At 36.6% G+C, this 25,469-nt stretch overlaps 1 protein-coding gene across 3 annotated transcripts; it reads left to right on the plus strand.

Annotated features, from left to right (window-relative positions):
* C2H21orf91 (chromosome 2 C21orf91 homolog) lies at positions 1–25,041 on the plus strand. Of its 3 annotated transcripts, none has more exons than XM_028505231.2 (5): positions 1–103; positions 1,012–1,145; positions 17,718–18,257; positions 19,230–19,292; positions 20,769–25,041. In XM_028505231.2, the coding sequence occupies exons 2-5, from the start codon at positions 1,019–1,021 to the stop codon at positions 20,933–20,935; spliced, it is 897 nt and encodes a 298-aa protein (XP_028361032.1). In that variant the 5' UTR covers positions 1–103; positions 1,012–1,018; the 3' UTR covers positions 20,936–25,041. The 3 variants fall into 3 exon arrangements, with proteins under 3 accessions (XP_028361032.1, XP_035873451.1, XP_035873450.1); XM_036017557.1 differs by lacking the exon at positions 1–103 and adding an exon at positions 150–646; XM_036017558.1 differs by lacking the exon at positions 19,230–19,292 and having other exon boundaries at positions 34–103; positions 1,013–1,145; positions 20,769–20,898.
* The last annotated feature ends 428 nt before the right edge of the window (positions 25,042–25,469 follow it).

Here is a 25,469-nt window from a genome sequence, read left to right on the forward strand (position 1 = left end):
GGGCGGGGCCAGGCGCGCGGCGGCCGCCTCCGCTGCGGCCGGAAACAATAGTGCGGGAGCTAGAGCCGCACAGAACGGCTGCGGCGGCGCGCGGAGTTGGACGGTAAGGAACCTGCTCTCTGGTCCCCGACCTGCATTCGCCGCGGTCTCGCGGGCTTAGCGCTCCGAGTTCTGCGTTCCCTCGAACTCCCATTAGGACGGAAGGGAGATGCATTCGGGACCGCGGCCACTGAGCAGCGGACGCGGCTCCCAACGTCGGAGGCTGGGCTTCGGTCCGACTCCCCGACTTCCCTAGGCGCTGAGTCCGGCTGACCCACGGCTGTGGTCCTCGGACTTGAACTGAGTGGGCGGGGACCCAGGGCGAGGGAAACCTACGGCCGGGACCTCCTCCCGGCCGGACTTGGCCACCCCGCCTCTGGCGGTGCCTGACCTGCACGGTGGAGCAGCTGCCGGGCTGTGGACCCTGGGGTGCTTTGGAAGCGGGCGGGACGCTCTGCCCGGGTGTTTGAGTTTCCACGTGCATTTTCCCGCCGCGATCTCCGACGGGAAGCCTCACTACGCCGAGTTAGTGGAACACATCTAACACAATGAAGTTAACAAAGCGGGGTCCGGAACAGGTCGTTTTTCCTTCATTTAACTGCGTTAAGTAGGTTGACAGACCCCGGCAGCGGAAAAGGCCTCGCTGCTGTTCTTTCTGCGTGCGTTCCGGGGATGGAGGGGCGGACTGGAATCCCCGCCAATCGCTTTCTTTCAGACACCCATCTCAACCAAATGAAATACAGGATCCAAAAAAGCCCTTGGGTGTAGTATCACCTATGGCAAGGCTTTAAGTGTTACTAGGTTTGTGTCTTTGCACACTGAAGTGCAAGTATGGCGATGCTTGTTTGATGGGCTATTGCATTAGATAAACTTAACAGCATCCCTCTCTTCCTGGAAGTTCCTAGTATTGCTGTAAGCCCTAAGGGCAAGTTCTTGAAAATGCGTCAACTTTCCTTTTCTGTTTATTAATAGGGGCACTATGAACGAAGAAGAGCACTTTGTAAACATTGATTTGAATGATGACAACATTTGCAGTGTTTGTAAACTGGGAACAGAGAAAGAGACACTCTCCTTCTGCCACGTTTGTTTTGAGCTAAGTATTGAGGGTAAGTACAGAGTATAGATTCATCTTACGGCTTGAGCTTTCTACAGCTACTTTACGTGAACCTAGTTATAAGGTAAAACTAAAATTTTTCTTAAATGACTGCAAATTGGGCCAAGTATGAAGTGTGGTTATTTATGAAAGATAAGGGTTTATGGAAATGAAGCTGTAGTTAGCCACGAATTTAAGAAAAATCTTTCTTTAAAAAACTTACACACGGTACTACCTCTACTTACACTAAAAATGAGATGATTATTGACTGATGCACATGTTTTCTGCTTTGAGAGTTTATGAAATTGTCAGATTTTAACAGACATTTGTGTGTGTGCATGTGTGTGTTTCATGTTGTTTTAACATGAAGAGCTATGGTAACCAAACATTTACTCTGTTGAACAAGTGTAATTTAATTCCTTTAACCCACCATTCTAGTACCTAGCGGTGAGCTAGAAACTTTTCCTAGTGCTGTCTTATTATCTAGAAAAAGATTTTTAAGTTTTTAGATAACCTTTTTTCAGTGGTCTCACACACCTTTACTAATTTTTTATGTATAAAAAGGCTTTTGAAATTTCTTACTAGTATCCCTAAGAGTATTTGAAAAAGAGCTCTCCAAATATAAAAAAAAAAACTCTGTTATTGAAAACTCTATTTGTTTGGATTAGTGCATAGTTAATTGTCTCTAGATAACAATAGTTTGGTCCCAAGAAACATGGAAAATATTTCTTTAATTTTGATGTCATGATAAAACTCTAATTTAATTTAATTTTATTGTTTGTGCTATTATGGTTATCCCCCACTTTTTCTAAAACTCTTGATTTTAAAAAATATTTGAGTCACACTAAAAAGAATCTTAATATTCTTGCAATAAAAAAGTTTACCTGTTATTTGAAGGTTGAATTGTAACATCAGCAGATTTTGTTAGACCTGTAAATTTTGGGTGGTTTCAAAGCAGTATCACATTCCTTTTGCTGGTTTGCATATTTGAAAATTTTCATTTTCTGTACTTACAAATTAAGTAGGAGAAATAAATATTCCTATCTTTAAAAAAAGGAAGGAAAAAAGAACACATAAGGATTATTAACTTTGAGATTCCTATTAGGACTTTTCAGAAGTTGTTGTGGGCACCAAATTAATATATTTAGATACTCTATAGTAAAAGACAAAATTATAACCATAAGTAGACTACTAAAACATGAGTCATTTAGTGACAGTCATCTTTTATTTAAGTTCATATTGGTTATGACAGTTATTATACTTTCTATAAGAATTGTAAAAGGGGAAGGGTTTACAGGGACAAGTATAAAGGACACATGGACAAAAACTAGGGTGGGTGGAAATGAGGAGGGAGGTGGGGAAGGCAGGGGGGTGGGCTGGGATGGGAGTAAAAGAAAACTACTTGAACAACAATTAAAATAAAATAAAAATAAATAAAAAGAATTGTAGCTGCTGAACAGGATTATTGATGGGAGATCATGGATTTCCTGTAGGTTTCCTGTTGGTTTTAATAAATATAGTAAATATAACTAATTTTGAAGGGGTTACTTAAAAAACATGATTCTTTGGCAGCATTTAAATGACCATGCCCTTCATCATGCTAGAGTAAAAGATTATAATTTTATGTTCTTTGGAAATAGAGTTGGCCCTATGTATTCTTTTACTTGTAGATATTCATTTTAGATGGGCACAAGCATTGGAAATGATCTAACTCAAACCTGTGTTTTACACAGAAGGAAACGGCAGATCGTTGGACTGTTCAGGGTTGCGGTAGTGGTGATGGCAAGCTATTGTTAAGTCGAAGGCATTTATTGTAAACAGTCCTGTGCCAGACACTGTTCTAAGCACCTTATGTGGATTATCTTATGCAGCTCGAAATAGCTCTGGGATGGGTACTTTTATCCATTTTAGAGGTGATGTGACCTAAGAAATATACTTTGAAGTGTTACAGCAGTAATTGACAGTCCTTGCCTTTGAAGCCTGATGATCTAGTTCTAGTATATGTGAACTTAATTCCATTGATCTTCTACTGTCAGTAGTTATTTCAGTTGATAGGGCAAATATTAGAAACCTGTTGTCCTGAATCCTAACTGGCTACCACTGCTATTAAGTTAGCCAACTTTTCCTAACTAATGCTTCCTGCTAAATCATTAGTGGTATTCATGCTGTGATAAAATTTTTCTACAGAAAAAAAACTTTCACAATTGCTTTTCTACCTTTTTTTTTTTTGGCATGTCTTTTAACTGGTTCTCAATCATTATATAATGAATATACAAATATTTTTCAGGTACCATCTTTATTAATATCTCATCCCTGATAACAGCTATCTCAATAAGCATGACATAAGTCCTACATTGTTGAAATAATAGTTGTCTTTAATTTGAAAGACAAAACCAGTTCTCAGTTTGAATTAAAACTATTTTATATTCTCTGTACACTCAAGGTTTTATGATTTTAATGCCAGTTATTCCTTTGTGAGAAAATTATTTTAGGATTAAAATTTCATCTCAGTTTATCTGAAGTCAGTTTTCAGTTCTTGCAAATACAATACATTTTCATATTAGCCACATTGATGAGCTAGTACATTATAATTATTTTAGTACCCTAAGATTATTTTTTAAATCTTAGAAGTTTTTGGAAAAGAGAATTCCACAAAATTTTAGTTTGTATATCAGTGTACAGGTTTTTAGAAACCAATGGAAAAAAGTGGTAATAAAACAATCCCATACCTAAAAATAATGAGGCATATTCTTTTCTATGTCAGTAAACATTTTTAAATGTTTTTGCAGTTTCCTTTCCTCTACCATGTTCTCAGCACAGTGCCAGCCAGTAAATGTTAGACTGTAAGAGGAACTTTAAAAAATATGACATTTTCCTTTACTAATTTGGTATAACTTTTTTTATAATATGGTAATTTTGCTGTTGCCTGGTTTCTTAGCTTACTAATGGCTAAATTTGCTCTACAGCATTCTTTTTTGTTTTTTCCAGCTAAGAAGCTAGTTAAAAAAGCTTTAAGGAGCTTTTAGGTTAGTTTGTTGTTGTTTTAAATTTATTGAGTTGGCATTGGCCAATAACATTACATGGGTATTACGTGTACATTTCTATGATAAATGACCTACATGTTGTATTGTGCACTCACCACCCAGAATCAGGTCATCTTCCATCACCATGTATTTGGCCCAAGGCTAGCATTTGAGTCCACAGTTAGTTGAGTTTAGAGTTCACACATTGATAATAAACAGAAAAGTTTTATATCTTTTGTTGCTTATGTCAGATCAAAAGTGGTCTGATCAAATGGCCTCTTGTTTAAAAGCTATGTGCCTGCATATATTTATAAAATGAAGAGAAAAGAAGAAAGAGAAATAACAAAAGACAATCTTATCTTGTAGGAAACATTTCGTATTCTGAGCATGGCTCTAAGTTGCCTTTTTTCTGTGACTTTATGGTAATTAAAGGAATGGTGTCTACATTTTATATACTTATTAGACATAGACTTCAAAGACCTAAGAATTATACTTTGAAGACAAATATTTTTAAATATTCACAGATTTTTTTTGTTACTATAAGTCTCTATGAAAATAACTTGTCAGCCCCAGCCAGGTTGCCCAGTTGGTTGGAGAGCATAGTCCTGATAGACCAAGGTTGCAGGTGTGTCCCTAATCAGGGCACATACAAGAATCAACCAGTGCATGCATATAAGTAAGTGCAACAACAAATGGATGTGTCTCATTCTCCGCACCACCCTCTCTTTCTCCCTCACCCTCTCCCTCCCTCTCTCACTCACCCCTCACCCTTCTCTCTTTCTTTAAAATGAATAAATAAAAGCTTAAAAAAAAACTTGTCTATGTTTAGAATTAAGAGACAGATGCATAAACTTCTTAATACAGATATCCTGTCCTTGGCCTTAAGACACTATAAACTTTTTATGAGTATATGATCAAATACACTAATAGTCATTATAGTTCATTGTGCTAAAATTTTCAAAAGTTGTGTAATGACCAAATTACTACTGTCCCTAAGCTGTTGAGGCTTGGAAGAAGGTAGCTCAGGGTGTCAGGAGCCAATAATGAAACTCACTGGTATCTGACAAAGTTAGAAATGAGACTAGAGAGGGAAATGATCCAGGGCTCCAATCTGTTACTTCATGCTATCTGCTTTTATTTTGTGCCAAAATGCTGTGCGAATAATTATTATTTTTACCTTTCTCTAATAATTTATTTCTTTCCCTTTCTGCAGAGAAACTTTTTTATTTATATTTATAAGACTGGGTCAGTTCCCCTTGTGCTAAGCGAAGTTTCCAGTGTAAGTTGATCATGCTAGTTGATTAGTTGATCTTGCTAGTTGATTAGTATGGATTACTAATGCTTACTGGTCCATCTCAGTCAGACTTTATAGTCCATCTCAGTCTTTTTTTTTTTTTTTTAAGATTTTATTTAGAGAGGGGGGAAGGGAGGAAGGGAAACATCAATTTGTGGTTGCTTCTTACACACCCCCCACCGGGGACTTGGCCCACAACCCAGACATGTGCCCTGACTGGGAATCGAACCAGCAGCCCTTTGGTTCTTAGGCTGGCACTCAACCACTGAGCCACACCAGCCAGGGAAGTCCATCTCAGTCTTTATTCTCATCTAATTTGTGGATTTTTCGTGAAGCCAGCCCAAGTTCAGATCCTTCGTAATCTTTCCAATAAGAAGAGTCTATGGGTGTTTTCTCTTGGTTAATGCACTGATGAACCTAATGCTTATGTTTAATCTCATTCTTGATTCTCTGTGTCTTTGCCTGAAATGCTGTTCACATGGTCAGTAGTCAGGAGCAGTTTGAATCTCAATTTTAAATTCTTGAGGTAGTTTGGAGGTCAAGACTACTTGAAGTCTTATCAACAACTCTTCCTCTGTCCTGCTTCTGACACACTAGTATCTTTCTTCTAAAGTAAAAGTGGCCATCCCTTGTGATAGGGAAGCTGTATATAGGTAACTCCGTCTGGTATTAGCTTCTTCCCCTTTTTTGCCATAATGGCAAACATCATACGTTGGTATTAACTAAAAGAGCAGTTTAAAATATAAAGCCTAATGTGAGTTCAGAAAATAATGAGTGTTGAATTTCACTAACATCAGTAGAACATTTTTAAAATTTTTTAAATATATTAAGAATTAGTGTCCTTCTGTTGACATTCTAATAAAACTTAAGAAAACTTTCGAGTGTTTATTATTGAGTGTAACATAAAGAAAACATAACTTTATATTTGCATAGCACTTTTGAAGTTGGAATGTACTTGTGTAGCACCTTAAATTTAATCTCTGTATTATATAGGAAATTAAGTATGAATTTCAAATAAGGTAATACTAAGCTTTGCACAGTGGCAGTATCATAGCGACTGGGATACATCCGAGGCCCAATTATTGCTAATTGGGGGATAAAAGGTAATACTAAGTGATTGAAATCAAAGTGGCTAAGTAATACTGTTGAATTATCAAAGTGTTATCAGCAGTAGTCCTGGCTAGAGTGGATATAAATTATTCTAATCCAATTTAGCACACCATCTTTAGGATTTTGACTAGGAGAATAAAACCATTAAACACTAAGCCTTCGATTTATAGTTTGTAACAAGGGAGCAGTGTCTGCCTTAAACTGTGTATCTGTTTCGGGTAGCTTTGTAAAACAAAATAATTTGCACCCATAAAAATTTAAAACTCAGAATTAAAGCTGTGTGGTTGAGTCCATAGCAATTTTTACACACATTCAGTGAATATTAAGTGAGCAACTGCCGTGTGCTAGAAATTGTTCTAGTAGCTGAGGATAAGACAATTAAAACAAATATAAATTATTTTACCAATATTATCTCAAGACTACTTTATTTTCATGGACTTAATCCCCCTTTCCCCTACTGCCCCATGCTCCCCTTTCTTCTCTTGTATATTACCAGAAGGTCTTCAAAATACAAAATCTGATCATGCCATTCATTGTCTTAAAACTCTACATTGATTCCTTGCCATTTTCTTCAGGTTAAGCTTTTAACTCCCTAACATGACACATAAAACATTTCATGATCCGGTATCTCTCCCTGTCCCTGCCTCCCTCCTTCCCCCTCCCCTAAACACTGTTTACTTCTCTTTCCTCCCAGTATGCAACCACTTACTTTTTGGGGTACATGTATTCAGTGGAGGTGATACAAGTAATGTCGTTGCCAAAGTTCACAGGGCTGCTGTGAGGATCACAACAGGAATGATGAATACAGCAGCCTTTTGGTAAAAACAGTTTGCGATGCAAATGTTGCTGCTAATTTAAATTCAAATGTAGAGGGTTTGTTCTCTTCTCATCTGAAAAGATGAAATATCACTGAAAAGATTGCTGTGATTGGTTGGTATATTCAACAGCTTCTCCACTGACACAGTAATTTAATGTTTTATGCACTTTGAAGAGGTTTGAATTTATCTTGAGTTGGTTTTCAGTAGTTTTTTTGTGTTCTAACCACCATTATTGCCCTTACGGAGCAGCTGCTCAGCACATCCTTTTACTCCTTTTGCTTTTTATCAACAGTCTGAGTTGTGTTCAGTTATCAGTGTCTTTCTTCCCTCACTCCCTTTGGGTCTTTGGATCTGCAGCAAGGTTGCCGGATAAAGCTGTAATGTGGCTATGATTTTACTTGGGGGGAGAACAGCTTTCATTTGAAGGTTAAATACTTCTCTTTGCTAGATACATTGTTAGCCTAAAAAAATTCTTACAATCTTAAAAGAAATTCAGAATTTTAGGTGTGTGTGTCTCTTACGTTTCATTATCTAAATCTTTTTTGTTTCCCTTAGTTCATTGGAACATACAGTACAGTACATAAAGACTAATTTGTCTGGGACTAAAGAACACTATTTTCTCTCAAACCAAATGCATTTCTTTGTAAGGCATTTTTAAATGTTTTTCATTGAAAAAAAGTTTGCCTATTATAGAAAAAATTAAAATATAGAAAAAAATTAACCATAATCCTACCTATTCATCAATAATCTTTTAATGTTTTTGGTTCTTCTACATTATTTTTTGCAGTCAAGTGTGTATGGGCATGTACACTCTCATGTGTGGTCATTTGGGTTTAAGAAATGAAATCAAACTATATATACATTACTTCATAACCAGTCTTTTCATTTAATGGGTTAGAAACATCTTTCCATGTTTGTAGGTAAAATTCTACCATCTTGATTTCTTTTTAAAGGTTGCATTCCATTGAACCATAATTTATTTAAGCAGTATCCTGTTGGTGAAAGCTTAGTTTGCTTCCAATTTACCAGTACTAAAACGTTCTTATGTGGACATCTTTTTTGCTTGTCTGATTACATTCCCATTTCATTGTGTTGTAGCTTAAATTCCCAAAGGAAGACTTTTGGTCAAAGGCATGTCCCAAGCTGCAGGTCCTGTCATTTGTTATGTCCTCCATCACTACTGGTTTAATACCATACAATCAACTATTTAAAAAAAAACCTATTTGTTTCATAATGAAAACATTTCACTGTGTGCCAGTTCTCTAACTCCTTTGTTTAGGTCAAAGTTCTTTTTACTCTGGAATTGTTATGATGCAATTCACACATGGTCAAAATATTTGTATTTTAGCATTTGGCAGTATGATTCATCAGTCAATTGCATTTTTAGCTTAAGTTTTTCTTATGGAATGGTTGGTGCGTTGTAGGGATTGTTTCCCATCAATCTTCATTTTTACCATTACCATTAGTAGTAACTGAATTATAACTGCCTTCAAATTCACTAGCTAAATATCTCTGTTTATCAGATGCTGCTAGAAAGCATTTATGTAAGGTGTAGTCAACTAGAATTTCCAGAACAGTGAATCCAGTGTATGCAAAAAAGTTGAGATGCAAAACTGAGGTTTTAAAATAGCTTCAGGACAACTTTTTATTTATTTTTTTTTTATTGTAAGGAAATAAATCATGCAGAACTTTAACTGGGCATACAGCAGTTCAGGAGATGAAGGGCAAAGGGTTCGTGTGGCTATTACATTTCTTGCGTTACAACCTATAAATTTACTTTGTGCCCCCATTCATCTGGTGTTACTATGAGGGCATTTTGGCGGGGGGCTCTCTCTTAAGTAACATGTATTCTTTAACCCAGTTCATCTTTAAGAAAGATTTTTTTCCTGCAAGTTAGTGTCTCCATATACCACACACAAGTAGATATTTAAAACTGATAATGCAATCATATTATAGTTAGTTTGAGTCGTTTTTTAGGAGTCTATTATGATACCTTCATACACAAAAACTTAGAGTAAAAGGTAGTACGTTCAATTAGAGCTAGTTAGGAGGGAAAAGTGAACAAATAGGGTAATTTCTGTCAATTGGATTATTGGTCTAACTTGATACATTTTAAGTACTAGAAAAACAAATTGAGCTTTTTATGTTCTGTGCTTCTATAAGCTTAGTATTTCATATTTGACTGTCAGTAAGAACATGGATAGTTTCCATCATATTCTTACTGCAGATGTCCTTTTGGCTTCATAAATTACCTGTGAACAAACTGCCTGTCCAATCTGGTAGCCTCCCCACAAGTGGGTGTTCAAATTCAAGTGAATTAAAGTTAAAACTTCAGTTCCTCGGTCACACTGGCTGCATTTCAGCTCCTTAGATAGCACAGATACAGAACATGCCCGTTGTCCCAGTTCTGTTGGACAGGTAGCTACATTAATGAGTTCAATCCAGTATGGATTGCTGTCCTTGTACCCTGTTAGTAATGACAGTTGTTATGTAGGTGTTTCCCCAGTTTCCCAACTGTTCTAATGAAAAAGAGTCACTGAGACAGGTTTTTCGTTTTGACAAGTCATTTGCAAATTTGCATCTCCTATCAGCACAAGAACTAAGTTCTACCCTGGCTTCCTCGGTTATTTGAGGTTAAGTTTATCTTTTAACATTATGAACTAACACCTTGCTTACTGAAATTTGCCTTTATAATTCACTTATTGGATTAAGTTGCTTTAACTGCTTTATCCTTCTCTTAGCACACACAAAAACTTTAAAACGGAATAAAATATCTCTAAGCTGAAATCTGCTATCTAAAGACCACCTGTTGGTATATCTTTCTTTAGGGCTGTGATTCTCAAAATACGGAAAAACAAGTTGCAGAGCCCATCTGTATGCTGGCGTGGTGTGGTTGCCAATAATTCCATCTGCTAGCAATGAAAAGATAAACAATCACTTAATTACTTTTTAAACAGCACGTTGGATACTTGTACACAACTGACTCTTAAATGACTCCTGAGTTAGCTAAAGGCATGAGGGGGAAGGAAGTGGGGCACTCTTATCACAGCACTCACTAAGGCACATAAGACAACTAACAAAAATTTCCAAGAGGCAGAAGCCTGCCCTACTGTGGGTTTAGAAAGGAAGTAGGTGCTCTGACTGTCCATCCTTGCCTTCTCCCCTTTAGTCTAGTTGCCTGCCTTTCGTTCCATGGCAGGATACACGGTCTGAGCGTCATCCTACTAAATGGCTATGATTACAAATAAGATACAGTGCTCATAATGCGTCTTGAACCATGGCTTGGCTGCTGCTGCTTGCTCATCAAGTGCAGAATAGCAGGATCGAATTGAGTATCAAAGCATCTCTGGAACTAGCAATATTTACACAGAAGCTACCCAGACCTGTACTATTACCATAGCATGTAGCCATAGCATGTAGTACAACTGTCATAACAGACATGGCCACAGAGCCTGCTATGTCACAGGTACCTGCACTCATGAGGGAAACAATAGGAACTGCTTTGAATTGAAAAGCACTTGCCCTATGATCAGCCACTAGCTATTTCTTATTAGTAACAGGTGGCTGCCAGATCTTCTGATTTCGTTTTTAAGAGAAACCAAGAAATTGAATATTATACGTGATTTTTTTTTAAATATTCATAGTCTACGCAAACCTTGTGTGCAGTGTGGACCCAGACTTCTGCCTGTTGGTGGCCACCTCTACTTGCAGAGCTTTCCCTCTGCCTCTTTTATTAGAAGTAGAAACCTGACCCTCAGAAACAAAGAAGTAGTGTCTCAGTTTTTTTAGTCTGTCTTAGTACAACTAAATGCAGCTATCCTCCCGTTTTTACAATTCACACTTGCTTAAAGAAGCTCGAGATTCTTAATATGTGCAGCATATAAACATGCAGGTGCTCGTTCTCTTAGCAACCAAGATAAGATCATCATAAAAAGAAAAACATCTTACTCATGGAAAATTCTTTAAGCTGGGAAAAATGCGAGCTTCATAAACAAATGTTTGGAAGTGGCACTGCACAAATTGCTGGTCAGGTTTGAAGGCATTATGTTTAAAATTTCTTCACAGCACGTTAACCTGGAACTGCAGTCGTAACTAAATTCTTGTTGCCTTCTTTAAATGTTAAGGAAGGACACAAAAACCCACCATTTGGAAAACTGACACTTCGTTTTATCATTCTGTTTTGAGTTTGAAGTTCAAGATGAAGTGCTTGCTCCCTTAGAGCCAATCTACTAACAATGTGATCACATGTGTATTACACTTTACATCCAGCTAGTGGGTGTATTATATTTGGTCTGCTTATGGAATACCCAAATTATTTAAGCCATTCCTTTGACTGGGAAACGAAATACAGTGATCAGATTTATGGTGAAGTCTGACATCGAGTGAACTGCACGCGGCAGTCGGATGCTAGGACTCGGACGTGTGGGAACTACAAAGCCATGCAGCAGGAGTGTAGTCAGCTGGCAGACGGGGCTGTTGACCCTGATCAGCTGATGAGCCATGAGGAAAAGATAGCATAGCTTACCTCATTGTGAACACATCATAAAGGTCTTCTTCAAGAGGCTATAGGTGGGAAGGCCAAAGATAATGGGACATGTGATAGAACTTAAGTGTTTTCATTTTGTGGGTGTTTTTTAGTGCCATTTGGAATATCTTATTAAGGGAAAAAATTATGTCACTACAATAGTCAGATTCCATATAAGCATGGAAAAATTCATGAGAGTGGTAAGTAGACAGATCTACATTTGAGTGTCTTTTGCTCTTCTCTGGGTTTAACCAGGTTTTCTTAAATTGATCTTCAAGAGGAACTTAAAGAATAGAAATTGGGATAGCATGCCATATGGGTTAGTGGGAGGGTTCTCAAAGAATGTGAGAGTGGTATAATAAAATCAGATGAGGTGGAAAATGATAAAAGAGAAAACTATTAAATAGGGACAGATTAGCTTTTTAAAAATACCACTGTTCATACAGAAATATACTGCCTATATAAATTTCTGAAAAGCCACTATCTAAAAGCAACTAGTACTTAAATGTAAGCTGTGTTACCGTAAAAATTCTAGAGAAAAATATAGACAGTAAAGTTTCAGATATCTCACATAGTAATATTTTTGCTGATATATGTCCTAGGGCAAGGAAAACAGGAAAAAATAAGCAAATGGGACTACATCACATTTAAAAAGCTTCTGCACATCTAAAGAAACCATCAGTAAAATGAAACGAGAACCTACTACATGGGAAACATTTGCTGCTGACATATCAGACAAGGGTTTAATCTCCAAAATATGTAAAGAACTCTTATGACTCAACACCAAGATGTCAAACAATCCAGTTAAAAAATGGGCAAAGGACCGGAATAAACACTTCTCCAAGGAGGACATACAGATGGCCCACAGACATAGGGGGAAAATGCTCAGCATCACTAGCCATCAGAGATGTGAATTAAAACCACAACAAGATACCACCTCATGCCTGTCAGAGTAGCCATCATAAACAAGTGCTGGTGAGGTTGTGGAGAAAAGCGAACCCTAGTGCGCTGTTGGTGAGAATGCAGACTGGTGCAGCCACTGTGGAAAACTGTGGAATTTCCTCACAAAATTAAAATGGAACTGCCTTTTGACCCAGTGACACTACTTCTGGGAATATATCCAAAGAATCCCAAAACACAAAAAGAATATATGCACCCCTATGTTCATAGCGTTATTTACAATAGCCAAGATTTGATAACAGCCTGCGTGTCCATCAGGAGATGAGTGGATAAAAAAAGCTGTGACTACATTTACACAGTGGAATATTATGCAGTAGTATAAAAGGAATTCGTACGTTTTACAGCAGCATAGATGGAACTGGAGACTATTAGGTGAAGTGAAATAAGCCAGGCAATTAAAGACAAATACTATACAAGCTCACGTGTAATTAGAACCTAAGGAACAAAATTAACTGATGAGCAAAACAGAATCAGAGGCACAGAAACAAGGAACAGACTGATAGCTTGAAGAGGGGAGGGGGCGGCTGGGACTGGTTGAAAAAAGGTGAAGAGATTAGACAAAGAGCATGTGCATCACCAGTGGACATGAACAGCGGTGTGGGGATCGACTGGGAAGTGGAGAGTTGGGGCAAAGGGGACCATGGGAAATTAGAACAACTGTAATCATGAACAAAATTTACAAATAGATGAAAGAAACTGCTACTTTAAAAAATTAGCATTTATGGGTACCCGTTAAGGTGTTGGTTCTCTAAAAACAATGACCTCATGACAAAAAAGTTACATGGACATATTTGAAGTACATTTGAAAGAAGTTTTCATAATAGGATATCAGTTACATTGGCCTTCAAAATTCTTATTAGTAAGCAAGTTATAGGCAGTTATTGTTGAACTGATTTGGAAATTCCTTATAACTCAGCTCTTCAAAAGTTATCAACTCATTTAATTGCATTTAGATTCATTCCCTTTCAAAAGCTGCTGAGAAAACAAATTAGTGCTTCGAAATATTTACACTTGTAAATGCAATTAAAATTGAAAAGTCAGTTGGGAAACTGGGATCTCTGAAAATAGCAATTGTTTTTTCTCATATTCAAACTGATGAGGTGGGGGGAAAATCACTTCAAGAGTTTATCAAATGCCATGTATATTAGATACAAATTAAGTGGGCTACTTACATTCTTTTCTAGATGAAAAGGTAGTTTGTTCAAGTATCTGAAGTAGTCAGTGTATGACATTTTTTGTGTGTGTGTGTGTCCTTTGCTACTACATGGGATATTTTAAACCAGGGGTGTCCAGCCTTTTGACATCTCTGGGCCACACCGGAAGAAGAAAGAGAAGTCTTCGGCTACACATTAAATACACGAATACTGATGAAAACTGATGAACCCAAAAAAGGTTTTAAGTAAATTCACAATTTTGTGTTGGGCCACATTCATAGCCATCCTGGGCCACAGGTTGGACACTATGTTTCTGTAACAAATATTTTCAAATTGAACTTCAAAACTCAAGTTTTACATTTTTAGCATGCTAAAAGAAGAGATAAAGATCTGGATGAATGAGCTACAGTTTATGTAAAATGGCCCTTTTAAAATAGTCAGTATATGTGTAAATTTTCTGTTAAAATTTGTAATTGAGTAGAAGCTCCTCACTGTGCTTGGCAGGTTGAATGATTCCACCGGAATGGCATCTCTGTATCAGTGCCACTGATCAGTTTGTCAAACAAATGGCCCATTAAACTCAATATAGGAGTAAGTCCACTGGAAGATGCCTTTAATTAACCTCTGAGCAGCCTGGCAAAATTGTGCAGCCTGGCTCCCTTGCTAGGATGGGCAAAAAAAAAATTCATTGCAGGAGTCCTTGAATGATAATTGGTAATAAGTTTTGGTTTGTTTGAATATAACTTCAATTTTTGTGTATTCATTTCACTCTTTTTTTCTGGAGTACTCACTGTGTGCCAGGCAGTGACGTTGAGGACGCATGTAAAACAGATGCAGTCCTCTTTCTCACAGAACCTACTGACAGGAGCTAAAGGCCAGTGAAGAGGCCATTGGAAAATCCAGTGTGATAAGCTAGTCAGTGGTTAGAAAATGTTTCTTAGAGAAAATGAGAACTAGACAGAGATGATGATGACCCAGATAGTGTAGTGGGAGTGGAAATGAAGCAGGATTTGAGATGTGGCGCTGCTAGATTTTAAGGGGGTGGGGAGGGGAGAATCTGTTAAGATGGACAGCAGAATGTCTCGGAAGGTGGGGAGGGAGCTAGCTGTCAAGGAGGGCACTCAGATTTCTTCCTTAAGCAGCTGGTGGTGCCAGACTCAGAGGATGGGGTTTGGGAATCCACTAGTGAGAACGAGAAAAGAGCTTATTTAGGCAGGGTGAGTTTGAGAAGCCCATGACATGTCTAAGTAGAAATGTACACCGTATCGGAAGTCTTGCCGGTAACACTTTTGTTTGTTTCATTTTTAGGGGATTTTTCTCCTGAATATCAGAATCTGAACTTTTAGTAGTGTATTTTTTTTTCACAGTAAATTGAATAGAGTGGTTCTCTGATTTGCTGTTCATCTCCGCAGATTACTGTGTACATATTATCATGTGCTAGCTGGGTTCCTAGTTTTCATTTTGGCATTTAAGTAATAGTTTAAAGAAAAATTATTTCTGAAGCAAGTTGTGTTACATGAATTATTAAGAAGCAACACTGAATAAAAAAATTTTAGAAGCTCACGTTATTCTTCAAATAGATATATATTATATTGACCTGTTGTTAAAGCTGTGGGGTACATGGGGAAATTCATTGTTTTGTATAATTTTTTAATACAATGTCTGAAGTTTCTAAATAAATTTTTAAAATGTAACAGCAACATTAATCACTTTTGTGTAGCCTCATTTTGAACCTTTTTATATGCTAAAGAATTTCTTTTACTTGAAGGAGAATCTTCTAATTTACTTTTTAGTTTCAAGTATTGAATAAATCATTGCTGCAGGGGTCAGCACTGGGGCCGTGGAATGAGAATGAGACGTTTACTGTGGGGGCTGGGCGTGCGGCTGGCTGGTCATCTCTCGCCAGTGAGAAGTAACAGAGTTTACAGTGCAGGGGGAAGCTCTCGAACACCTTTTCCAAAGTGAGTAAAGCAGGCAGGTTTCCAGCTCTCTCTACCTGCCTGCTGTGTATCCAGAGCAGAATTAGAATCAAACAGAATAGTGGAGCTATGTGGTTTATAGTTCAAACTAAATACAGTTTGTCTTACTTATGATCTAAAACCTGTATAACAGAATTGTTAGTATTTTTCTGACAAGCAAGGTTTGTGAACTTTCTCTGTTAATTTACCTAGTTTCAAAAGTGTACACTAGGTTATCAAATAGAACTTTGAGGTTTTGCACTTAAGTATTTTAACTTTGCTGGAAATGTGACCTAAACAGATACAATAACTGATTTTTTAAAAAATGTATGCACACATAATTGCAGCACAGGTAGGAAAGAGGTATTTAAAAAGTGTGTGATACTCTGTTTTAAGTTCATTTTTTTTGTTCAGTGGAAGAAACAATGCTGAGATACTACAATTTACCTCATGAGAACAGTTGTTCACATGTGCTTATAATATCGGTGTCCAGGAGGTGTGCTCACACAGCCTGTGAAGGACCGATGGGGAGCCCATTTGTTTGTTCACAAGCACTTTTATAGCTGGTTTACCGTTAAAGGGCAAGTACTTCATTATCTTACCATTAGTTAGAGTTTGGAGCTCAGTTAATAAAATGGTTATGACTTCAATTTTTAAAACAAAGGATGTATTTTTTCTGATGAGTCAGCTAAAACTTTTTTTTTTTTTTTTTTTTTTTTTTTTTAGCCTAGCACCTGAGTGGCTTTCCACTTACTCTGTTTTTGAAGCTAAGCAGATTTAGAGCGCTTGCTTCCGGCAGGCACTCACTTTCAGCTCCACATCCCTGTTCACCTTCAGTATAAACTCACTGCTCTTTGACTTGACCAGTAAGGCTTAACCTGTGAAAATGTATGAACCTTCTGTAGTCTGAAATTTACATTTGAAATGTATTCTATATTTTAAAAAAACAATTGATTTACCATACTTAAGCTCTACTAAAAACGATGGGAGATACAAAAGTGTAAGGAGAATATTTCCATTATTTATGATGTATAATGAACATTTGTGAGTTGAAGAATTATTCTGGCTACTGTATCTTGTCAGATTGAATTTACTGCTATATGAAAAATAATTTTGTGTAATGCATTTTTCTAGAAGATAAAATTATCTTGATAAAGTTTTGGTAAGTATAAAACTGAAGTGTGGAAAAACATTTTAGATGCTTTTATTCATACTTAATATCTTAACAGTACATTGACTTTCTGAAGCTTTTATTAAAATATGTATTTTCTGGTTCTGGGGTTTTTCCCCAGTAAAAACATAACTAATAATTGAAGAACGTGATTTACTATGCTCTTGTCAGGGGAAAAAATGATCAAACATTTCTATAAGAGCAATTTTTGCTAGTGTGTACTTCAGAAGGATTGTGAAGAAAGCACAGTAATGTGAAGGCCAAAATTCTGTAAATGGAAATTGCTATTTCAGTAGTGTTTTTGTTTATATTGTATGTAATAACATGCCTCTAGACTAAAGTGAAAGGTAAATCTTTAAGTCCTTAAAAAGGCTTTACTATTTGTAAGAATTTAATATTACTGAATATATAGTTAAATTGAAGCAGAATTATTAGACCACATTTTATATTATTAATACCAATATCCTTTAGCATTTTTTCTCTAGTTTACAAACTATCAGTGACTGTGTTTTACTAAGATTTGTATATTAATGCAACTTGGAAAAGCAAATTTTTCTTTTATTTTTTTATAGGAATACCAAAATCTAATCTCTTGCACACCACATCATTAAGGGGCCATAAAGACTGCTTTGAAAAATACCATTTGATTGCAAATCAGGACTGTCCTCGATCTAAGCTTTCAAAAAGTACTTATTATGAAGACGTTAAAACCATTTTGAGTAAGAAGATAAACTGGATTGTACAGTATGCACAAAATAAGGATGTAGATTCAGATTCTGAATGTTCTAAAAATCCCCAGGATCACCTGTTAAATTTTCGGCATAACCCAGATAAAAAGTTATTCCCACAGTGTGACTCCCAAGTACCAAAGTATTCTGCTAAGTGGATAGATGGAAGTACAGCTGGCCTCTCGGACTGCACACAAAGAATACTGGGGCAGAGAGAAAATACAGACTTTGGGCTGGCTGTGTTACAGGATTCGGGTGCCACTTTATGCCACAGTAGTGGACTGTGGTCTCACAGTCAAAACCAGGCACAGAAAAAAGAAGAGACAATCTCTAATCAAGAGGCAGATGTCCAGACCCAGCATCCTCATTACAGCAGAGAGGAATGTAAGTAAAATGGGAGAAAGGTGAAACGGAGTTTTATTGGGGTTTTTTTGTTTACATCCTTATGTATTTGGTGTTTTAAGAATTTTGCTGTAAAATTGTAGATTTGGTAAATAGACTATTTAAGTGACAGGGTTTTCCCCATAAAAAATGAGATGTCTTAAAACGCTCCATCAGTTCTCTGGAATCCTCCATACTACATCCTAAGCATTGGACTCCTGCAGTACCATGAGTTGTTTTGCCATTCTAAATTATTAAACTAAATGGAATCAACAAACTGAACGAAAAAGTTCAAGGTTCATATAGAGTAAAAATCCAGCCTCAACCATTGGCTTGCACATGTTGTCACATTGCCAGTCCCTACAAGACTAATTGGGAGTGGTATTTCAAAACAAAAATCTGACATTTTACTGAAGGTCAACGGTAATGTGTTATTTAACGTTAGAAAAGTGACTCGTTCAGTTTGCATCTCCAAAAGTTCACAGAAGCTGAGATAATTTTAATTGACTTAAAATCAAATAATGCTAGAGCAAGAAGGGACCATGGGTATATTTTTATAAAACTTCTTGATTCTACATATCTAACGTTATGTAACTGGATAGACAACATGATTTTTCAGACTGTTCTCAGTATTTTATAGTAGTATTTTCCAAACTGGGAATCATGAACTAGGTAATGTTTAAGCAAAATTGACTTGATGGGATATAGCAGAATCCAGTGGACCTGATAAAGTGCTTTCCAGTGAAACTTGTTTCAGGGGAGGTGTACTGGGGATGATATAAGATATATTTTTTACTGTGGGTTGAGGTTAGGATTTAAAAACTCCACACTGCAGGAGTTAATCCTAAGGTACTGCGGAATGTTATGTGGGCAGATAAGTACAAATATTTTTAAAATAAGATACTGTGTTAGTGATGAAGGCAGCCTCTTTTCTCGGGTTGTTGTGGTAATAATGAATATATTTTCATGTTTCAGTGAATTCGATGACTTTTGGTGAGGTAAAGCAACTGAATGCAAAGCTCCAACAGCAAATACAGGGTAAAGAATTGGTGTCAATTTTTTTTTGCATGTGAAAATTTTGATATAGAAAATCCCCTATAACAGGGTAACATTAGCTTTATCTGCATTTAAATTTGGAAATGGGATTAGAACCTGTTAAGAGTTTCCAGAGCGTAAAGAATAAGAGAACAACTTCCTTATGAACTGCAGGGGAAATAGGTTTTTCTTTTTTTAAGTGAAAATGAAGGCTACATCTTAATCTCTACCTTCTTACTGACTCCCTGCTATTTTATTGACTCCCTACTGTTGTGCCAGGCACTGTGCAGGTGGCCTTCCTAACAGCTCTTTAATGCAGGTCTTAGTCCTGGTCTTGAACAATTTCAGACACAAAGGCAGTAAGAATAGGACAGTGAATCCCCTGACCCACCTTCATCAGCTTCAGCTGTTACAAAAAGCATAGCCAATTTTCCTTCATCCCCACTTGCACCCATTACCCTCACCCCCACTCCGACCTCAGCATGGATTACCTTGAAACAAATGCCAGACAAAGTATTGTTTTGTCCAAAAATACTTCAGGATTTACTCTGAAAGATAACTTTTTTTTAAGGTAATCCAAACCTCGTAACATCTTTTAAAAAAATACCGGCTAGTAATTTTTAACATCATGAAATATGATTCTAACACCAACAGTTAACAGTGTTCTGAGTCCCCAGTTGTCTCTTATTTTACTTTGTTTTACAATTGACTCCCATTTCTGTGAGGGAACTACACTCCAAAGATAGTTAAGGTGCTTACAGAGATCATGCATTTATTTAGTCAGTAACAGATTAAAGATTCTAACCCCTGTGTGTTTAACGCCAAAGCTAGTGGCATTTCTTGACCACAGAACCTCTCAGTATAATAAAATAATAATAACAACAGTAGTAATAGCAACATATATTTATCAAGTACTTACTCTGTGGTTAAGTACTTTACAAGTATAAACTTACTGTACCGTCACAGTAACCTTGTGACAGATTTACTCTCCTGAAAGCAATACATAAGGGGGAACTAAAACATAGTTTAAGTTACTTTGTCTGAGACTTTTAAGAGTAGTAACAAGGTTTGTGGTGCCGAGTAGTCTGATTCCAAAGCCACTTGGGTTTCTAGACCTAGGCACTAACGTGCACTTATCTTGCACTAAGTCATATTAGATACTGACTGAACCTGTTTCTACTTCAGATTGGGAAAAGTGTCTCAGAGGTAGTTGTACTGCCATTTCTGCTGTATATCCATATAGTCATTGCTTATGACACTTAAGTTTCACTTGGTGGAGAAAAGGAATTCCATATTGCAGCTGGCTATGCAAAGTATAGAACACCCTCGAATGATCAAAACACCACTGTTTCCTTGGTATCAGATCCCTTGCATTGCAAACATTATTACCCAATGCTTTCAGTGAAAGTACTTGAAATATAAATCATAGTGTTAGTTTTCTGTGTCCTAAAAATGGAACTTCTTTCTACATCTTTACAGAAGTTTTTGAAGTGTTAATGCACCAACTGCAAGAAAAAGATTCCTTAGCCTCAGAGCTCCATGTCCGCCACGTTGCCATCGAGCAGCTTCTCAAGAACTATTCCAAGTTACCGTGTCTGCAAGTGGGACGGACAGGAATGAAGTCACACCTGCCCATAAACAACTGAGCTACACTGAACACTCACTTCCCGCGCCCTGCCGTTCGCTGGTCTGCCAGGCATGCGGACTCCAAACAACTTGAAGAAAGTCTTGGTCCATTGTGTGATGCTCATCAAATTTGCCAAGCTTAAAAGCAGTATTTATCTTTGACAAATAAAGCTGATCATTGCACTTTAGGCTTGTAGGGTTGATCATTTTGGCTTATTTTGGGAATCTTTTTTCCCATAATTTCTAAATGGCCCTTCCTAATTTTTACGACATGTGACTATTTAAATATACTATTACAGTGTGATTTTATTAAACATAGTTTAATGTAATTCACCTTTTAAAACAATAGGAGTTTAACAAATCCTTAGATTAGTCTGAACTACTAAAGATAAAAATGAAAGAGGGAAGTGAAATTCATAATATCACCTTATTTATTATGAGCAATATTTTAATACGAAAATTTTATATATAAAAATGCTATTTTAGGTACCTTTCCATTCTCTTTATAAATGTGTATGAATGGTTCTGTATATTTACACTTTCATGTGTGACTGTTACACATACTTCATATCACTGCATTTTATTCTCTTAATACACTGCTTCTACAGCTGTTACCTTATTTTCCAAAGATAAATGTATTTTGGAGTAGAAATCTATCTAGTTGAATTCTATGACTTCTAACAACTCTTACGAAAGAAGAATTAACTTTTTAAAGCCAATATACAAGAAAATAAATATATAATTTTTTTCTAACTAAAGCAATTCTGAGTTTGTTCAGGAAGAAAATGCTAATCTAGCTTTTGTAAGTCAGTTTGTCTCCACAGAAGTAAAAACCTCTTTTATCTCATCATTACTTTCATCCCATTTTGATGTGTTAGAATTTGGGCAGAGTAAAGTCAGGGCTCACTTGCAAGTCAAATGTCATATCTATCTTCATATCAAATGCACTGTGAAAGAATTGTCCTGTCTTTGAAAAAGTTAAAGTGATTCTGTGTGCCACTTTGGATAAACGTTCAAGAACCCTTGAACTGTCCAAATTATGTATCAACATCATTGAAATTAGTCTTGAACACAAACTAGTAAAAAACAACTTTTTGGAATACTAAAATAGGTTAAATTTGCCCAAGAATATTACTTGACATCTCATTCATCTTCAAAGTATAACATAATTGCTTTTTGGAGGGAGCTTTTGAAAGGTATCAGTTTCTCTCAGTTCTTTGAGCCATCCAAAGTGAATGTAAAATCCAGGAGTGGGGATACATTGCCTTAGTGTTTGATAAGCTTTAAATTGAATGTGTGCAATATCGAAATCCATAAATTTATAAGTTAATGAAGAAGACTTTTCTGGATGATGCCAGTAAGGACCTGAGTGCTTAGTTGTTATGGTCACATTTTCAAGTTTGACTTTACTCTTTTTCGGCATAACTCCTTAAGGATGTTACCAGCCAGTGCTTGCACACATTTGTGCTTCTATTTAGATCACTTTGGGACCCATAGACCTTCGGGATGTGTTGCATTTGATACCAGTAGTGGCATATTTCCAGCGCGTGAGCCATATGGTGCGGCCCTGAACACCACAGTGTTAGCCAAAGAAAGTGTGTGCTTATTTCTGAAAGAACTCTGGCAGATACGTAGCTTTACTAATGTTAGGAAAAATTCGATGGGATTATGCATGTACCGAGCTCTTAATCAGGGACTCTTCAGTTACTCCATTTAGATATTTCTACTTAAGCTCTTCAAAGGAAAGGTGCTCTTAAAAATCTGTGGTGCTGGTACTCACACTAGTACTTTATTTGGCTAAATATTCTAGTAAAAAACTTGTTAGTGTATTTTGCACAGTGGTTTATTCAAATATTTGATAAACTTATTTTCTGTTGTTTTTTATTTATTGATTTTAGGGAAGTATCAATTTGTTGTTACACTTATTTATGCATTCACTAAATTGATTCTTGTACGTGCCGTGATGGGTTTGAACCCACAACTATGGCATGTTGGGACAATGCTTTAACCAAATGAGCTACCCAGCCAGGGCCCCAGTGTTAGTTTTCTTGATTGAATATGAAATTATTGTATATTCTAAAAGAAGGCTAAGAGACGGAGTTGAATTCTACCTTGAGAGAATATAAAATATCACAAATACTGGTTACCATACTTGGCTATTCTGTACAGTTGGTGCTTTCTGGGGAAGTTTAGAAGAAAACCTTATCTATACCTTCAGTTTAAAAAGTGGCAAAAGAGAGATTGCAAATTGTCTGTATTAGTTCAGAGCCTATATGGCTAAGGGGATGGAGTCAATTTTTTTTTTCATGTTAGATTTCATAATTAAACAAGTTGAATTGAGTTTTTTAAAAAGTCAGTTTGAAGTCAAAAGTGATTTTGCCACCACCCAAGATTGTTCTCAAAGTTTTCAGAACTCGGCCTTTTATCATCCTTTGATCCTAGTATTTAATGTCCTAAATTGTCTTAGTTTTTAAAAAGTCATGTGCTTAAGACATCGATAATAGATGCACACAGCAGAATAGTATTTTGTAGCTTCTTATGTTGGGGCAAAGAAATGTTCTTTTTCAAGTTGTATGTTCATTTCACCATAAAGTGCCCATTTTTATATACATTTGAGAATTATTTTTAAAATAAGTTCATGTTGGAAAGTATTTCAGAAAAATACTCTCTTTTGCTGGCATCTTGACAGACATCTTGAGATTTCTCGGGTTTTTCATTTTACCATATTCTTTATAAAGTGCTTTCCTTTTTTTTTTTTTTTTTATCATATATCTGTTACCTTGGTGTTTAAACTCTTGAGTCTTGTCAATTTTTTTCCTAGGGTTTCTTTCCTACTTAATTTTTTGGGGTCTCTTTGTGTGTTAATGTTTGCCAGTTTGGGTTTTATTTTGGTTTTTTAGAAGAAATCTTGGTGTTATTAATGTAAAATGGAATACAAAATGTGTATGTTCCAAAGTTAAGTAGGAGCTTTTAAAGAATTTGTGCAGCTTAGTAGGAGATTCAGGTTAGTGCACATAAAATTAGGTTTCGTGACATGAAAACTTTTCAATGGCTATTGTAGTGTTATTTTTCTAATTTATGCCAATTCGTTACTGACAGATGTTATTGCTTATGCTAAGGTAAGATACCGAGTATTTTTAGGTGCTTATTAAGAAGTTTAGTACTCTTTAAAAATTCTCTAATGTTCAGATATGGCTGTAAAAGCGTAGTTAATTGATTTTACTTCAGTGTTCAGTTGCATTTTTAACTGTAGGTTGGTGGAAGTAATTATTTGAAAAAGGTTGTGGTGAAAGTAAGATATAAAACTCAACAGGTTATTCTTGCCAAATTAAGCTTTTTGGTGGTGGGCTGGGGGAGAGTTTACTTCCCTGAATAGTAAGGTAATAGAGCTCTGTCCCTGTGCTGGTCTTGCGTCTCAGCATTTTCACTCCCTTCTGCCTCTCCTCGTGGCCCTCGTTATACAGTGTAGTCTTAACTTGGTTGTGTTGTTGTAAACCTACTGTAGCAAGGCTCTAGCATTGAGATTTTCTTTAGCAACTGCTTTGTAATACATTCTTCTCCTATTCTCTTTAGTTTATGAGAGACCAAGATGCTACTGCATTTGAGTGATACAGGAGTGAAGCAAAATTATGGAGATGAGCATTGCCTGTCCCCTTCCCCCCAAAAAGAGCGTTAGTTGAACTTCCCTCACCTACACATAAAACAAAGGGAATTTTAGTAAATACATGTTTCTTATCTCTTTCGAATGTGTGGAATATTTATTTTCATTCTGCCTTGTAAAGAGGCAGTTTAGAAAGTGTTCTGTAGTGACTTCTACAGAAAGCCATTGCTACTTTTTCAATACATTGTGTGTGTTAACCTTGCTTTCAGGCGAGTAGATTATATCGTGGTCATTGAACTTAATCTCTCTTTGGTGTTAGAAATTTACTTTACAAAATTGTGCTAAGACATTTGGAAAAACCAGAGTTGGTTTCAAAAAAAGTTTATATAGACGTTATTTTGGCTTATACTTTTCTTTTAAAACTGCAATAATTTACATATCTGTATTGTTCTGCTTTGGAACAGTAACTACTTATGCTTGTCTACTATTTTTAATTTTTCAACAATAAAATAATATTTTGTTAAATGTTAGTTTCAGTGGGATTTTTATGAGAACGTTTTTCTTAAATGGTTGACCCATATGGAGGATTTTGTCTTGCAGGCCTAAGGAGTCTAATGATTTCTTAATTTCTCATGAGAATCTTCCTTTGAAATTTAAGTGAACATTCTCTCTCCCAAGAGTCTAGAGGCAGGTAATAAGATCCTGTGACTTCGTGGATGTTTATGTTTGAGTTTTAACCACTGTTCGCCATCACCCTTTGTGCCCCTTTCCAGCCTCCTCACTCCCCACTTCCCTCCCCCCACCCCCGACCCCCACTGTTCCGGTCCCTGCCACTGTAATTTGCATTTGCCTGCTCTAGAGCTTTACATACCTGTTATCCTACAGCACCTGCTCATTCGCCTCTGGCTTTTGTCACTCCACTGGAGGTTTTGAAATTCATATTAACACAACAG

Source organism: Phyllostomus discolor, chromosome 2 (assembly GCF_004126475.2).
Source record: "Phyllostomus discolor isolate MPI-MPIP mPhyDis1 chromosome 2, mPhyDis1.pri.v3, whole genome shotgun sequence".
Lineage (NCBI taxonomy): Eukaryota > Metazoa > Chordata > Mammalia > Chiroptera > Phyllostomidae > Phyllostomus > Phyllostomus discolor.

What these genes read in the sequence shown, in the direction of transcription:
- C2H21orf91 (XM_036017557.1), top strand. Translation starts at nt 588, where the DNA reads ATGAAGTTAACAAAGCGGGGTCCGGAACAGGTCGTTTTTCCTTCATTT. An exon ending in TTTTGAGCTAAGTATTGAGG is followed by an intron (nt 1,146 to 17,717) that starts GTAAGTACAGAG and finishes ATTTTTTTATAG; the next exon opens with GAATACCAAAATCTAATCTC. An exon ending in GCTCCAACAGCAAATACAGG is followed by an intron (nt 19,293 to 20,768) that starts GTAAAGAATTGG and finishes ACATCTTTACAG; the next exon opens with AAGTTTTTGAAGTGTTAATG.